The following is an 18,484-nucleotide window of genomic DNA, read 5'->3' on the forward strand; positions in this document are numbered from 1 at the left end:
ACCCTAAACACTAACTCAAAACCAACACAAAGTTTATGTTCTTCTCATTAATGTATTTTGGAATATATTTCCCCAAAACCAAATTGTGAAAACACATTAAATCCACTCAAAAGAAGATAGGATAACAAGAAAAGACAGACGTAATTGGGAGGTTTATTATCACTGCAGTTCGTAATTACAAAGGAAAAGGCATGCAAATATGGTGGAACCCTTATCAGCCCAAAATAAACTCAACGGTTTAGATGTCATGCATGTGAGTAAACTTCTATATTTCCTCACAAGAAAAACAAAACGCCAAAGAATAAATCAAGTTTCTTTCTCCAACTTTACCCAAGTCGTTCTTATCGTGTTGAGTTAAACTCAAATTAACATCGATAATTTAAACATTTCTTTTTCTTTTCTATGGAACTCCCCAATGAAAAATAACACATTCACTGACCAAACCCAAGAAAAACCCACAGAAAATACCTCAGACATGAGTTGCTGTTCACTAATCCTTATTTAAATTATTATTTTTTTCTTGTTCTTAAACACTAAAGTAGGTTCTGAGGTGATACATTATTTCAAACAAAACAGGGAGTGAAAGGAGATGAAATGACTGTGTTTCTATGGCAACAACAAGCTTCAAACATGCACACAGCATTCCACAACACAGACCAGAACTCCGTCCACCAGAACCGATCCATTCATCCCGTTCCTTTCAATCCGTCATCAGTGTCCTGATCCAAAAAGAGAGGCGAGAGACGAGAGTCGCTGATGGTGGACGATTTTTGCAAAGCTAAGGCCCCTTTTTGTAGTGGTTTCAGTTTCATTTGTCTTGCTCTACGATCTTCGACTCGTTCATGTATTTATCAATCAGGTGTAAGGGTACGCCACGCTGCAGGAGCTCGAAGAAGGTAAATCCCCCTGAAGAACAAAAACAGAGTTGTGATGATGTTGGCATAACTAGAGGTGAAAAAATAGAGAAAGCTATTATACTGAGCCCTCTAGAATTACTTATATATTTAAATAAAAGCCTTAAATAGGAAATATTTTTACAGTATTTTGATAATCTCATACCAAAGCAGATTGGAAAAATCTAAAGATAAAATTTAGCAATTCTAAGAAAATTACTTGTTCCCCCTTTGGCAACTGTAACAATTCCTATCAATTACATATAACTGATGCATTTTTAAATTTGAACTTCACATTTTAAGTTAATCAGGGTGTCTAGGAACTTCTAATTAGTAGTCAAATATTTTGTTTCCCTGTTGGGTAACACTTGACATGATACTGTCATAAACATGACATAACACCTGTCATGAATATGAAGGAGTCTTCGTGAATGTTTATGACTGCTGTGAAGTGTCATTTGATCAATAATGATGCTTTTAATGCAAATTTGTAATAAAAATGTCATTTACCTAATGACACTTCACGAAAACAGTCATAAACATTCACAAAGACTCCTTCAAATAAAGAGTTACCCCTGGGGTAGATTTGCTTTATTTTTTTAATAGTGTCATACACCATACGGCTGGACAATAAATCAATATATCACAATATATCACAAAGCTGGGAATTATTCAGGCTCTGCAGATTTCTGCATGTTTTAGATGTTCATCTGGTTTTAGTACAAAACCTGAAAAGTAATGCCATACCCAAAGTATTACCTTTGAGCATATTCAGAAAATGCATTTATTTTATAATGTATTTATTTTTTTGTTTTAATCTTCAATCCACTGTTGTTTGTCGATGGGACACCAATACAGAAAAACATGAAACTGGGATTGTTTTTACAACCATGCACAATTCAAGGTTCACAATTCTGCAAAATCCAGATTCCTAAATGACATAATTGTCAATCATAATGTTTTTCCAAGGAGTTGGATCTTTTCAGTGGCTTTAATCAAGTTTTTTAAATCCTTGTATTTTACCGGGATACCACATTCTGTATGGAGCTAAATTGGGGCAATAATGTTTGTTCAAAAGAAAAAAAAATTAAATTGAAACAAAGTTGAAAACTACTTTTCAGAGTCAAGTTTATTTCTCAGTATCTGATTTTTTCAGTTAATTTTTTTTTTCTTTTGAACAAATGTTATGGCCCCAATTTAGCTCCATAATTTGATCGTTTCATGTTAATCCTGCAAACTGGCTCACTGGAAGCAAATCAAAAAGACATGAGAAATGAGTCAAGACTTTTTAATAGTGCAAGACATTTTCAGCAACTTATAACATCAATTGTCCTCAATTTTACTAAACTCGCTTGGAATAAAAAGTGTACTCACCTCGTCTCTGTCACAGCGTACATAAGAAACAGTACAACATTCAACCAATTTCAAAGCAGAATTCAGTAAATATAATCAAAATTGAAATATTTAGGTAAGCCAGACTCTGACTTTACTGGTTTCTGCTTTCAGCTGCTGCTGTCCCTCTGGCCTAGAAAGGCGGGGTTACACAGGCAGACCAAAAGATGCATAATGAGTGAAATAAGCTTCATATGCTGAAACCATATGAAAGCTTACCTTATCTTTTATATGAGAACATACATTCACAATTCTTGAGTTGGGACTGGGGGAGAAAGAAGAAAAGAGGGGTTAACCTAAGTTTACATGGAGTTATATGTGTGCACCAGGGAGTACAGCTGAGTTATTACTGAACTCTTTATATGAAGAGTTAACAGAACAAAGAAGACACTGGAATCTGTGGAAAATAGTTTAAGATGGAGAGGTGAATTAATAAAATGCAAGAACATCATTGGTGTGCGAACTGTGATGAATAGAATGGCAGGATTGGAAAAAGACAAACATAAGGGATGACATTGTGTGGTGGTGATGTGTCACCAAATATTATTTACACTCCACATACTTTAACGGGTTATCATTATTAAAACCAAGTTGCACCAAATGTTTATGAATTCAAACATGGCCTGGAATTTAATCTAAAGCTGTGAATGGCTGCTGAGATTCAAACAATCTGCAAATGATAAGTTGTTGTTTTTTTAGATTAAAAATCTGTCTATTTTAAATACTGGGTGGGCCACAGGTTCCCATACATAGGAGAATGTATAATGTATATTTCAGTCGCATGGTTGCACAAAACTTTAACAGAAAACATGGAACGAGCATCACACACGACACTGTGGCAAAACTTGTTTTAAAGTTTCAGAAAACTGGAAATGTTGCAGATCAACCATGAAGTGGTCCAAGACGTGCAGCGATTACACAGAGTCCCACAAAAATAAAAATGGTTGTCCAATATAAAATGTTTATTTTTTCTATGTATGGAAACTTATGGCCCACCCTATATAATACTGCCAAACATCTCATTGGTTTAGATTTAGATGGAGAGTTAGAGAGCCTGGATGTCCAACTACTCTTATATACACTCCAATATACACTCTTAGATTAGATCTATAGATTCATATCAGATCAGATCCATAGATTAGATGGATATTGCCAAAATATCTCTCTCCTTTATTTGGTTTAGCTCAGTTTTGAAAACGACGTCATGGCGTTACAGCTGCTTTCCCTTTTTTCACAATAAAACAAACATTTAACACAAAGGTATACAGAATTGGATGTTCTTTGTTTTCTCATAAGAACATTTTATAGGTGAAGGTTATAGATGAGCCAGGCTTATATTTCTGGCTCATCTTTTTATTCACCACAACAAACCAGAGCAGCGCCAACATTAATGCAGATGTTGTCCAGTCCATTCTGCCATCACATCTGAACAAAACAAGATACTTGAACTCTTCCATTTGAGGTAAAGACTAACACTCGAAAGAAGTATTTGGCCTTGGAATCTTCTAATTTGGGCCAGGTATGGCATATATATATATATATATATATATATATATATATATATATATATATATATATATATATATATATATATATATACATTAAGCTTAATTTGATGGCAAACCACAACATCTTTTCAACTTGTTTTAAAATAAATTTCTGCTGTTTTATAAAACTGAAAGACAGGACAGACAATTTTTATACAAGCTGATCCATTTATGACATTTACTTGAACTAACAAAGCTAATCTTAAAGAAATCAAAGGTAAAAATGAGGACATAACTTAAAAATCACAGCTCCAATTAAAAACAAAAGCGATCCTCCAATAGTCCTGGGCTTCATGACTAAATATTGTTCCCCGTGTATTTTCAACTTACACTCAGTTGCTTTTTCAATGCTAAACATAATTGTTCAGTATTAAATTGTAACCCTGGTTTCTAAATTACCACAATCTAGTCCTAAAAAACAGTTGAACTCAAATAAGTAATGAATTTCTAAACAAATGGTGCAACTCAGTTGAGGTACTTACGTTTCCACTTGGTACCGTCCATTTGGTAGACTGTTATAATATCTAGATGGAGTTGGTTTCCCAAAAAGATGCCTTGCCTCTTTACAATTATTATAGACTAATGATTATGGCCATAATAGCAGTTACTGGCATAAATAGGCAAACATCTTAATGATATATACCCAGTTTTTCTTTTAGTCACAATAAGGAAGTAAAGAGGTAAAAATGGGAAACCAGACTCATAGACTTTAATGCACACCTCTAGGTCCACACTGACCTTTGACCTCCAGCTTGCACTCCACCTGGGCCTCCCCCAGGTCGTTGATGGCCTTGCAGGTGTACATGCCGCCATCATAGGGACTGGGCTTCCTGATCTCCAGTGTGCAGACTCCTTGGTTGCTAAACATTCGGTAGCGTGGGTCATCGAAGATGGTTATCTTATTCTTCATCCAGATCACTTTTGGCTGCAGGAAGAAACAGGAATATCAAAAGCACTTATTGGTTGTGTCTGACTATAATGCAATACCCACTACTTCCATAATGCCATATCCTAATGACATTTGGCAGTGAAATAAAGGATTATGCACAGTTCTTTGTTTTAGTTAGAGGGTACCTATTTTGAAAAATTGGCATTTTTTTATACTTCCATTTGAGTCTCTACTGCTTCTAAACAAAAACCCAAACAGTTAAAAAAAAACCATCCAGATGTTTTTTTGGCAATAATGTGAAGGTTTTTGGTGTCTAGAAAATAAGCCGTTTCAAAGACCTCTGGAATGTAACATCACAAATCAGCGCTGTTACCTAGCAACCTAGGCAAAGCCCAGCCCATTGCCTAGTAACCCCAGCAAAGCCCTGTCCCGTTACCTAGCAACCCAAGCGGAGTTCCAGCATGTTGTGGTCAGCTGGTTTTTGACTGCTAAATGTGATGTACAATGTCTGTTGGAAAAGACTAGTGTTTTGTTATTAATTTTCTATCCAGAAATCACTTGCTGCATTCGTTAGTTGTGCAGGAGGCTCCACTTCTACTTTTCAAAGATGTATGGTTGTGTAATTGCGCATGTGTTTGCAGAAATTTTCATGTGTGAATGTAAACGTTGAGTTGGGGTCATAGCAGCTTATTTGGATTTAAAGTGACAGATCGTCCTGAAAGGAGCTCAAACCAGGCAGAACTGACCCAGACTAAAATCTCATTATCTGAGAGTGATTTTGTGCAAAAAAAAAAAAGAATGAACATGTTTTGTATAACCCATGGACCTATTCTAGCCTGTAAAGGGAAGCATAATAGTCCCCTTTTTACTAAAGATCCTCTTGGATTATGAAATGTTTCTGAATTAGATACTTGTTAGTCTTAATGGAAGCTAAATGCAGCTAGCTTAACTGTTGCGATTGTTATTTCATTCCAAATTTGTAAAAGATTTTGATCTCTATGTGGTAAAAAGAAATACTTTAGAGCTATTCACATTGTAAATGATCTTGTGAACAAATGAGACGCAGGTTATAAAGTACATTATTTAAAGATAAAAATAAATGTTAAACAAGTAGACTTCCACTTTTTGTGCTATCATTGCATATGAATGTTTTACTTGTTGTTTCGCCACCTACCCTAGGGTTGGCACGGACGCTGCAGTTCAGCGTAGCGTTATAGCCGGCAACAGCAAAGGTGTTGATAAGCGGTTGAGTGAACTTTGGTGGCTCCTTGAAGTCGCGGTCGCTGTACTCGGGTATTTTCATCTGCAAGCCTGTGGGTTTAAGGGTAAAGGAATGGGGTTGTGCATGATACTGACGCTGAGCGGTATCATGCGGGGAATTCCCTATGTGACGAGGGAAGGACAATGTATTTTTTTATTCATCACCAGCTGAGACTAAGACAACACCACTAAAGGGCCTGTCAGTCATACATAAAACCCAGTGAGATTCAGAAGTGAGGGTGGAAAAGATCACTGACAGTACCTTTGGGGAATGCATAGGCAGCAAACGGAAAATGTTCCTCAAAAGAGTCAACTTTCCCTCCGATCAGTAATTAAGGCAGGGAAACATTTCAATTTCTCCAGGACAAAAACACAGACACTGTATTTTAATAGCTAAGCAAAGTTCTACCTCAGCAACTAAACCTGGAATATTGAAATTAAAGAAAACTATAAAACAAGTTTTCATAAATAAAAAACGATTATGTAAAATTACATTTTATGGGCAAAAAGTATTTCTCATCTCTTATTTGTATCAAATACATGTCCTCAAATACATGTCCTTCAATAAAGGAAAAATAATTGAATTGATAAAATAAGTAATCTAAAATAAATGTGATTTGTGTGCTAAATGTTTATTAAAGGTCAGGAAAACTGTATTATAAAAAGACAGATGAAGCAAAAGCTTTTAAAGATATTTCCAATCTGAAATCCCATTTAGGTAACCAAAACTTTGAAGTTATAAAATAAGTGTAAATACAAACACCTTTTAAAAGAGTATATTATTTAAATGACTAAAGAATCAGATCAATCTTGAGCTACATTTGTTTCTCAGCGCTATTTATTTCAGTCTATAAAATAAAGTAAGGAATTCTGAATCTTAAAATAAATATTTAACTTCTCAAAAATAAAAATGCTACTAAATACATTTATTTTAAATAAACAGCTTATGTTTACTATTTTGTATCACTAATTTTATTTACTAAAACTTGTGCAAAAACAATGTTGTTCCAAAGCTTTACTTTACCAGCTAATAAATACATTTATTATTTTGATTTTAATTGGTTTATTTTATTTTTAAAAAAATTAATTCAGTATTCTAAATTAGGACTTTACATTAAATGGTAAAATAATTGGATATATTAAATAAACATGCATGTAAATAATTATATCCATATTCACTAAAAGCAATTTTTTGTAAATTAATTTTATTCAACCATATTTCACTAAGTATGCATTAATTAAAATGACATTCCGCTCTTCATTGTACCTTCTTTGACGATGAGAGCGCTCTTTTTGGTCTGGGTGGCCAGTTCGCTCAGACCACACATATTTTCTGAGAAGACCCTGAAGAAATATTCATTCCCAACCACCAGTTCTGTGATGGTGATGCAGGTCCGGTGGTAATGCTCAATGCATGTGAACCATTCCTGTAAAACAGAATAAACATTGTGTAAATATTACATAAACATGAAGCTTCATTTACAGTTTGGATTTATGGCTTGATATTTTGCACAACCATTGTTTTCTTGTCTGCTTTTTGAATGGTGTAGCCTGTTATTGGGGCATTTCCACTGTCTTTCGGAGGGGTCCACACTAGAGCTACATTTTCTCCCCAAACGTCTTCAATTGTGACACACTGAGGCGGTCCTGGTAGATCTTAAAATCAAAAAGAAAACCTAAATTAATAGCTGTCCTTACCATGAAAGTAAATATGGTTTATTTTTTCTCATAATATCACTTACCCACAATCTGTATGTCAATAATTGCCGTGTCAACGTGGTTCTCAACCTGTACCGTCATCTCATACTTCCCAGAGTGGTTTCGGTCTGCTTTACGGATAAAAATGATGCTGTCACAGTCTGTGTTGCGGATGCTAACATGGGAAGGTTCGACAGGATTGCCTTCCTTGATCCAAGTAACCTTTGGCCGAGGTTTTCCCTGTGCACATGCATATGAAACCTTAGTAAAGTATACCACTCAGAAGGGGTATATTAAAAGAGTTTGAGGTTTACCTGGAAAGGCACCACAAGGTTAACAGTTTCTCCAACTTTCCGAGTGTAAGTCTGTTTCAGGTGTCGCGGGACACGGATCTTTGGTGGTTCTGCAGAGAACGTTATGCTTATTAAATCAACTGTGTTTGATTGGCTCATTTGTTGCAGTTGAACAGACACTACAGACTTCTCAGAACTCACCAACCACTTCTTTGACAAGGACAGAGTGCTGCAGAGTGCGTGGAGCACTGGCTCCAGCTTTATTTATGGCTTTGACCCGAACTAAAATCTTAGATCCTGGAGTTAGTCCAGTGATGGTGTACTTGGTTTTCTCAGTCACCTCTTTGTTGGATAGCACCCAGTCATCAGCTGTAGGTAAAGATAGTCCAATTGTAGTAATAAACTAAAATATTTCGCATCTAATAGACCTCACCTCAACGTTGTTGAGATTTGACTCACTTCCTTCAATGCAGTACTCCACTAAGTATCCATCCAGCCCAGCTGCCCCAATGGTTTCTGGAGGACGCCACTTTACAGTCACTGTGGTGTCCGTAACATCGTCCACAACCAGCATAGTCGGCTCACTGGTCACAGCTGTGTTGAAATAAAAGTTGTTAGTTATTTTTAGTTAGATAGTAGGTGGATGGAAGGAAGAAAGAAGGGAAAGGAAAAAAGGAAGAAGTAAGGCAATGTATCAATTAATAAATTAGTACATTGGACAGTCAAAAGGATGGACTGACAAAGGAATGGAAATATAGGCAAATGTAGAACAAATGGGTAGAGAATGGATTGATTGGCAGATGGATGGATGGATGGATGGATGGATGGATGGATGGATGGATGGATGGATGGATGGGTGGATGGATGGATGGATTGGCAGTTGGACAAATGGATGGATGTGTGGTTGGACAAATGAATGGGAAGTTGTACAAATGGACACATGTGGAAACAACAATTAGTCTATGAGATAGAAATTAATAATACGAGATAGAAATCCTGGAAATACTTCATACGTTATTTTTTCTGTACCTTTCAAACCCTTTCTTGACTGTGTATGAACTCTGTGCAGTGATTTCTCATTCTGCATGTGTTGCAGCAATTATCATGTGATGTACATATATCTAGATAAACAAAAGAGCATGTGACTAAGAGATCACTGTCTTTGGCTGGTATTCCATGCCAGAACTCATTAGTGCCTATTCTGGCTGTCTATTCCTGTGTTCTGAATCATATTTAACCCCTATTCAAACTCTGACTGACCTGATCCCATAAACCTCTAATCCATGAATGATTTCACAGCCATCATAAAGACATATTTATTATCCCCTAAAGCTGCTGTATGTCTAGTGAAGGTCAAAGTCAGAATGCTTTGTGTGATGGGTATTGGACTGAACAGCTGTGTTATTGGGGAACCAAGAGCAGCCAACATAATTTGTAACACACAACATCTCTTTTAGAAGTTTGCCAGTACAATAAAACTGTTGTCAGATCGACTGAAACCTTATATATATCATTTTTGCCTTGGTAACTCGTTGGCACTAGCACTGAGATTATGGGATGAATGTTGGAGACAGTTGAGCTACTCACCGAGGGGAGTAAAGGCTTTGGACGGTTCACTGGGTTTGGAGACGCCAATGGCATTGACTGCAAAGATCCGAACTTCATATGGCACTCCTTCAATCATCTTCTTAGGTTCAAATGAAGTTTCTTTGATCAAGTCAAAGTTCAGCCTCATCCATCTGGAGCTCTGTTTCTTTTTTCTCTCAATGAAGTATCCTTAAGGGAACCGATAAAAAGCTTGTCATTTCATAAACTTAATACTTAAGCTTGACCACTGGCATGATGCATTGTTTACCTAATATGGGTGAACTTCCATCATACTTGGGTGGTTCCCATGTCATAGAACACCAATCACCACCCACAACTGGAACCAAAGGTGCCTCAGGGGGATCAGGAATGTCTGCAAGTGACACATGACTAAATTAAATTGAACAAATTGACATTGTTTTCATGTTGGTATTTTCTCACCAACAACCTTGATTTTGACACTAGCTGTAGCTTCTCCTGCCTCATTCTGTAAAACTATTTTGTAGTTTCCTGTGTCTTCGCGCTCTGTGACTTCAATTGTCAGGCTGGTCTGGTCGCCGTAAGTTTCAGCGTGAACTCTGTGGCCTGAATCAAGAATCACCTATAAAAGACAAATAAACCTGAATATAGAACAGCTGAAAGTTTGGTAAATATACTGTTTAAGTTCTGGACAACCCTAACTATTTCAGGTTAACTAGTTAGTATGTTTCTTTAGCTCAGTTTTTAATGCAAAGGGCATCTAAATTTAGTCAAAACAACAATGTTTTGGCTAGGTCAGTGACACGCCTGGATGATCAAACCAAAATGTCAAATAAACAAGCAAGGAGCTCACCCTTTCTCCTTTCATCCACACCACTCTAGGCGCTGGTTCTCCACTAATAGGAATCTCTAATCGGAGTTTGTTTCCAGCCACAACTGTGATGGTGTTGTCTGGGAAGTTCAAGCTTTCTAGATGTACTCTTGGAGGATCTGCAGAATTGTAGCTGATTACCATCGTTAGATCATATCATGACTAATAACTCAGAAAGATATGAGGTGTTAAATTTATGTACCAATAATGTGGATTTTGGCAGACAGGCTTTGTGAGTATCCTTCAGGCACAAAAGTGTAATCTCCTGCATCATGAAGGGAACTTGTCTCAATTTCCAGTCGGTGAATTCTTAAAAATAAAAAAGGTATTTGTTAGTGTAAACATGTTGGACTCCAGCCTGGAAAAATCTAAACAAGAAATTACTTTGTCTAGATTGAAGTATTTTTCAGTTCTCTGAAAGAAAGTATAGAATATTTTCTATATTTTCAGTTTATTCTTCAATTCTGGTTCCACACAGGTGGTACCAAGGTAATGTTTTTTATTTAGACTTTAAAATAGCCTCAAACTTTCAGCTTGGACAAGTGTGACATTTTAATGGGAACCCTGGGAGGCTTACTTAGCCCTGTGTATAATGTTGAGACGATCACTTGGCTGGATCAGCTGTCCATTCCTGTACCAACGACCTGGAACATTTCCTGGGAAGATTTCACAGTGTAGCTTTATGGGTTGCCCCAGCATCACTGTCATATCCTGCAGATCCTGAAACACCTTCAGGGGTTTTACTAGAGAAAAATACAAAATTAGAATATTTTTTACCAAACATCTTAGCATTAACGGACTAAGAAGAAGAAACCTACAGTCTACTTGAATATGAGCCTCTGAAGTTCCACCACTGGCCATGACAGAATATGTTCCAGTATCGTCTTTGGAGGCATCATCAATGACCAAGTAATGTTTGGTTCCTTCACACTTCACTCGATACCTTGAGCGAACTCCTGTTGGGACTTCAACACCATTTTTCATCCTGCCAGAGAATTTTATAGTCAGTTTTCTCCGAAGAGAGACAATAACACGAAGAACGTATGTCTTACACTTCTGAGTTCTTGATTCCCCAATGGCAAAATATACTCTTGATAATAATGAAAATCAAATATTTCCTTACCATTTAACTTGAGCGCCTTCCTCCGATACCTCACACTCCAGCTCAATCCTTTCGTTCACTGTAGTCTTCACAGGCTCAATACCTTTAACAATCTTTATTGGTAGCTCTGAAAGGAAACAGCAGAAGATGAAACTAAAAATAGGGTTTTTATGTGCTTATATATAAAAAATGAAAGACATTTTCTTGATACCTTTGACAAAAAGCTCTGTGGTACATTTCTCTTCTCCTGCAACCACAGAATAGGCTGCATCATCATTAGAGGAACAGTTGTTAATGACCATAATCCTTTGCGTGCCCTTATGTTCAAAAATATACCTGAATGAAAAGTCAAGAACTTACATTACTGACTTTCTAAAAAAAACAACTTATAAATACGTACAGTAATCCTTCAATATAAATTTAATTGAAATTAATAAATTATATCCCAAAGCCAAATAACCTAAAAATCTTGAAGTAATGAAATGTAAATAAATCACATTTGGCTATTCCAATCTTTTTAAAGACAGACAAGTACATTTAAAGTTCACTTCCTGAAGCAAAAAAGTCTTATCAGTTATCAAACTACAAAGGGAATGCTCTACAAATAATGGATGATGCTGTAGCATAATCACACAATTTGAAACTCTTTGCTCATAGCAATTTGGGCTTCGTCTTTGATCATAACATTTTTTTGTTTGAAAATAGGATTTTCTTTTGTTCATAGTACCTGTTTTTGATCATAGCATTTAGCCCTTCCCTGTGAGCTTAGCATTCTGCATTTCATCTTACTATTTTTGATACTCATAGCATGTTTGTCTTTGATAAAAGTATTGTTTTCTTTGATCAAGGAATTTTTGTTTTTGATTAAAACATTTTGCATTTCCCTATGATTTGAGCACTTTTCTCTTTGATCATAGCAACTTTGTCTTTGATCATAGCAATTTTGTCTTTGATCAAAGCAATTTTGTTTTTGATCTAACCATTTAACTTTTCCATTTGATTTTAGCACTTTTCTCTTTGATCATAGCAATTTTCTCTTTGATCATAGCAACTTTGTCTTTGATCAAAATATTTTGGTCTTTGATCAAAACATTTTTGTCTTTGATCAGATTCATTTTTGCTTTTGATCATAGCAGTTAGCCTTTCCCTTTGTTTTGAGCACTTTTCTCTTTGATCATAGCAACTTTGTCTTTGATCATAGCAATTTTGTTTTTGATCTAACCATTTAACCTTTCCATTTGATTTTAGCACTTTTCTCTTTGATCATAGCAAATTTCTCTTTGATCATAGCAACTTTGTCTTTGATCAAAATATTTTTGTCTTTGATCAAAACATTTTTGTCTTTGATCAGATTCATTTTTGTTTTTGATCATAGTAGTTAGCTTTTCCCTTTGTTTTGAGCACTTTTCTCTTTGATCATATCAATTTTCTCTTTGATCAAAACAATTTTGTTTTAGATCAAAGAATTTTTGTTTTTGAACTAACCATTTAACCTTTCCATTTGATTTTGGCACTTTTCTCTTTGATCTTAGCAATTTTCTCTTTGATCATAGCAACTTTGTCTTTGATCAAAGCAATTTTGCTTTTGATCAAAGCAGTTAGCATTTCCCTTTGATTTGAGCACTTTTCTCTTTGATCATAGCAATTTTCTCTTTGATCATAGCAACTTTGTCTTTGATCAAAGCAATTTTGCTTTTGATCAAAGCAGTTAGCATTTCCCTTTGATTTGAGCACTTTTCTCTTTGATCATAGCAACTTTGTCTTTGATCAAAATATTTGTGTCTTTGATCAAAATATTTTTGTCTTTGATCAGATCCATTTTTGTTTTTGATCTAACCATTTAACCTTTCCATTTGATTTTGGCAATTTTCTCTTTGATCATAGCACTTTTCTCTTTGATCTTAGCAATTTTCTCTTTGATCATAGCAACTTTGTCTTTGATCAAAGCAATTTTGCTTTTGATCAAAGCAGTTAGCATTTCCCTTTGATTTTAGCACTTTTCTCTTTGATCATAGCAACTTTGTCTTTGATCAAAATATTTGTGTCTTTGATCAAAATATTTTTGTCTTTGATCAGATCCATTTTTGTTTTTGATCTAACCATTTAACCTTTCCATTTGATTTTGGCAATTTTCTCTTTGATCATAGCACTTTTTTCTTTGATCTTAGCAATTTTCTCTTTCATCATAGCAATTTTGTCTTTGATCAAAGCATTTTTGTTTTTAATCTAACCATTTAACCTTTCCATTTGATTTTGGCACTTTTCTCTTTGATCATAGCAATTTTGTCTTTGATCATAGCAACTTTGTCTTTGATCAAAATATTTTTGTCTTTGATCAAAACAATTTTGTTTTTGATCAAAGAATATTTGTTTTTGATCTAACCATTTAACCTTTCCTTTGATTTTGGCACTTTTCTCTTTGATCATACCAATTTTCTCTTTGATCATAGCAACTTTGTCTTTGATCAAAATATTTTTGTCTTTGATCAAAATATTTTTGTCTTTGATCAGATCCATTTTGTTTTTGATCATATCAGTTAGCCTTTTCCTTTGTTTTGAGCACTTTTCTCTTTGATCATAGCAATTTTCTCTTTGATCATAGCAACTTTGTCTTTGATCAAAATATTTTTGTGTTTGATCAGATCCATTTTTGTTTTGGATCATAGCAGTTAGCCTTTCCCTTTGTTTTGAGCACTTTTCTCTTTGATCATAGCAATTTTGTCTTTGATCAAAACAATTTTGTTTTTGATCAAAGAATTTTTGTTTTTGATCTAACCATTTAACCTTTCCATTTGATTTTGGCAATTTTCTCTTTGATCATAGCACTTTTCTCTTTGATCTTAGCAATTTTCTCTATGATCATAGCAACTTTGTCTTTGATCAAAGCAATTTTGCTTTTGATCAAAGCAGTTAGCATTTCCCTTTGATTTTGGCACTTTTCTCTTTGATCATAGCAACTTTGTCTTTGATCAAAATATTTGTGTCTTTGATCAAAATATTTTTGTCTTTGATCAGATCCATTTTTGTTTTTGATCTAACCATTTAACCTTTCCATTTGATTTTGGCAATTTTCTCTTTGATCATAGCACTTTTCTCTTTGATCTTAGCAATTTTCTCTTTGATCATAGCAACTTTGTCTTTGATCAAAGCAATTTGGCTTTTTATCAAAGCAGTTAGCATTTCCCTTTGATTTTAGCACTTTTCTCTTTGATCATAGCAATTTTCTCTTTGATCATATCAACTTTGTCTTTGATCAAAACAATTTTGTCTTTGATCAAAGAATTTTTGTTTTTGATCTAACCATTTAACCTTTCCATTTGATTTTGGCACTTTTCTCTTTGATCATAGCAATTTTCTCTTTGATCATAGCAATTTTGTCTTTGATCAAAACAATTTTGTCTTTGATCAAAGCAATTTTGCTTTTTATCAAAGCAGTTAGCATTTCCCTTTGATTTTAGCACTTTTCTCTTTGATCATGGCAATTTTCTCTTTGATCATAGCAACTTTGTCTTTGATCAAAATATTTGTGTCTTTGATCAAAATATTTTTGTCTTTGATCAGATCCATTTTTGTTTTTGATCTAACCATTTAACCTTTCCATTTGATTTTGGCAATTTTCTCTTTGATCATAGCACTTTTCTCTTTGATCTTAGCAATTTTCTCTTTCATCATAGCAATTTTGTCTTTGATCAAAGCATTTTTGTTTTTAATCTAACCATTTAACCTTTCCATTTGATTTTGGCACTTTTCTCTTTGATCATAGCAATTTTCTCTTTGATCATAACAACTTTGTCTTTGATCAAAATATTTTTGTCTTTGATCAAAATATTTTTGTCTTTGATCAGATCCATTTTGTTTTTGATCATAGCAGTTAGCCTTTCCCTTTGTTTTGAGCACTTTTCTCTTTGATCATAGCAATTTTGTCTTTGATCAAAATATTTTTGTCTTTGATCAAAACAGTTTTGTGTTTGATCAGATCCATTGCTGTTTTTCACCATAGCAGTTTGCCGTTCCCTTTGTTTTGAGCACTTTTCTCTTTGATCATTGCAATTTTGTCTTTCATCATAGCAATTTTGTCTTTGATCAAAATATTTTTGTCTCTGATCAAAATATTTTTGTCTTTGATCAGATCCATTTTGTTTTTGATCATATCAGTTAGCCTTTTCCTTTGTTTTGAGCACTTTTCTCTTTGATCATAGCAACTTTGTCTTTGATCAAATCAATTTTGTTTTTGATCAAAGAACTTTTGTTTTTGATCTAACCATTTAACCTTTCCATTTGATTTTGGCACTTTTCTCTTTGATCATAGCAATTTTCTCTTTGATCATAGCAACTTTGTCTTTGATCAAAATATTTTTGTCTTTGATCAAAACATTTTTGTGTTTGATCAGATCCATTTTTGTTTTGGATCACAGCAGTTAGACTTTCCCTTTGTTTTGAGCACTTTTCTCTTTGATCATAGCAATTTTGTCTTTGATCAAAACAATTTTGTTTTTGATCAAAGAATTTTTGTTTTTGATCTAACCATTTAACCTTTCCATTTGATTTTGGCAATTTTCTCTTTGATCATAGCACTTTTCTCTTTGATCTTAGCAATTTTCTCTTTGATCATAGCAATTTTGTCTTTGATCAAAGCAATTTTGCTTTTGATCAAAGCAGTTAGCATTTCCCTTTGATTTTAGCACTTTTCTCTTTGATCATAGCAACTTTGTCTTTGATCAAAATATTTGTGTCTTTGATCAAAATATTTTTGTCTTTGATCAGATCCATTTTTGTTTTTGATCTAACCATTTAACCTTTCCATTTGATTTTGGCAATTTTCTCTTTGATCATAGCACTTTTCTCTTTGATCTTAGCAATTTTCTCTTTGATCATAGCAACTTTGTCTTTGATCAAAGCAATTTTGCTTTTGATCAAAGCAGTTAGCATTTCCCTTTGATTTTAGCACTTTTCTCTTTGATCATAGCAACTTTGTCTTTGATCAAAATATTTGTGTCTTTGATCAAAATATTTTTGTCTTTGATCAGATCCATTTTTGTTTTTGATCTAACCATTTAACCTTTCCATTTGATTTTGGCAATTTTCTCTTTGATCATAGCACTTTTCTCTTTGATCTTAGCAATTTTCTCTTTGATCATAGCAACTTTGTCTTTGATCAAAGCAATTTGGCTTTTTATCAAAGCAGTTAGCATTTCCCTTTGATTTTAGCACTTTTCTCTTTGATCATAGCAATTTTCTCTTTGATAATATCAACTTTGTCTTTGATCAAAACAATTTTGTCTTTGATCAAAGAATTTTTGTTTTTGATCTAACCATTTAACCTTTCCATTTGATTTTGGCACTTTTCTCTTTGATCATAGCAATTTTCTCTTTGATCATAGCAATTTTGTCTTTGATCAAAACAATTTTGTCTTTGATCAAAGCAATTTTGCTTTTTATCAAAGCAGTTAGCATTTCCCTTTGATTTTAGCACTTTTCTCTTTGATCATAGCAATTTTCCCTTTGATCATAGCAACTTTGTCTTTGATCAAAATATTTGTGTCTTTGATCAAAATATTTTTGTCTTTGATCAGATCCATTTTTGTTTTTGATCTAACCATTTAACCTTTCCATTTGATTTTGGCAATTTTCTCTTTGATCATAGCACTTTTCTCTTTGATCTTAGCAATTTTCTCTTTCATCATAGCAATTTTGTCTTTGATCAAAGCATTTTTGTTTTTAATCTAACCATTTAACCTTTCCATTTGATTTTGGCACTTTTCTCTTTGATCATAGCAATTTTCTCTTTGATCATAACAACTTTGTCTTTGATCAAAATATTTTTGTCTTTGATCAAAATATTTTTGTCTTTGATCAGATCCATTTTGTTTTTGATCATAGCAGTTAGCCTTTCCCTTTGTTTTGAGCACTTTTCTCTTTGATCATAGCAATTTTGTCTTTGATCAAAATATTTTTGTCCTTGATCAAAACAGTTTTGTGTTTGATCAGATCCATTGTTGTTTTTCACCATAGCAGTTTGCCGTTCCCTTTGTTTTGAGCACTTTTCTCTTTGATCATTGCAATTTTGTCTTTCATCATAGCAATTTTGTCTTTGATCAAAATATTTTTGTCTTTGATCAAAACAGTTTTGTGTTTGATCAGATCCATTGTTGTTTTTCACCATAGCAGTTTGCCGTTCCCTTTGTTTTGAGCACTTTTCTCTTTGATCATTGCAATTTTGTCTTTCATCATAGCAATTTTGTCTTTGATCAAAGCAATTTTGTTTTTGATCAAAGCAGTTAGCCTTTCCCTTTGATTTTAGCACTTTTCTCTTTGATCATACCAATTTTCTCTTTGATCATAGCAACTTTGTCTTTGATCAAAATATTTTTGTCTTTGATCAAAATATTTTTGTCTTTGATCAGATCCATTTTGTTTTTGATCATATCAGTTAGCCTTTTCCTTTGTTTTGAGCACTTTTCTCTTTGATCATAGCAACTTTGTCTTTGATCAAAACAATTTTGTTTTTGATCTAAGAACTTTTGTTTTTGATCTAACCATTTAACCTTTCCATTTGATTTTGGCACTTTTCTCTTTGATCATAGCAATTTTCTCTTTGATCATAGCAACTTTGTCTTTGATCAAAATATTTTTGTCTTTGATCAAAACATTTTTGTGTTTGATCAGATCCATTTTTGTTTTGGATCATAGCAGTTAGCCTTTCCCTTTGTTTTGAGCACTTTTCTCTTTGATCATAGCAATTTTGTCTTTGATCAAAACAATTTTGTTTTTGATCAAAGAATTTTTGTTTTTGATCAAAGCAGTTAGCATGTCCCTTTGATTTTAGCACTTTTCTCTTTGATCATAGCAACTTTGTCTTTGATCAAAATATTTGTGTCTTTGATCAAAATATTTTTTTTCTTTGATCAGATCCATTTTTGTTTTTGATCTAACCATTTAACCTTTCCATTTGATTTTGGCAATTTTCTCTTTG

At 33.9% G+C, this 18,484-nt stretch overlaps 1 protein-coding gene across 1 annotated transcript; it reads right to left on the reverse strand.

Annotated features, from left to right (window-relative positions):
• Positions 1-133: 133 nt before the first annotated feature.
• Positions 134-12,252, reverse strand: mybpc1 (myosin binding protein C, slow type). Its single transcript, XM_005811947.2, has 19 exons — positions 12,239-12,252; positions 11,723-11,847; positions 11,533-11,638; positions 11,228-11,394; positions 10,987-11,152; positions 10,612-10,718; positions 10,392-10,528; positions 10,001-10,160; positions 9,828-9,932; positions 9,560-9,748; positions 8,432-8,566; positions 8,174-8,341; positions 7,994-8,082; positions 7,724-7,919; positions 7,498-7,637; positions 7,249-7,408; positions 5,896-6,032; positions 4,571-4,757; positions 134-906 (listed from the first exon to the last, which is right to left on the reverse strand). Exons 1-19 carry the CDS (start codon positions 12,250-12,252, stop codon positions 809-811), a joined length of 2,586 nt encoding a protein of 861 aa, XP_005812004.2. The 3' UTR covers positions 134-808.
• Between the last annotated feature and the right edge of the window lie 6,232 nt (positions 12,253-18,484).

Source organism: Xiphophorus maculatus, chromosome 17, assembly GCF_002775205.1.
Source record: "Xiphophorus maculatus strain JP 163 A chromosome 17, X_maculatus-5.0-male, whole genome shotgun sequence".
In the NCBI taxonomy this organism is placed as follows: domain Eukaryota; kingdom Metazoa; phylum Chordata; class Actinopteri; order Cyprinodontiformes; family Poeciliidae; genus Xiphophorus; species Xiphophorus maculatus.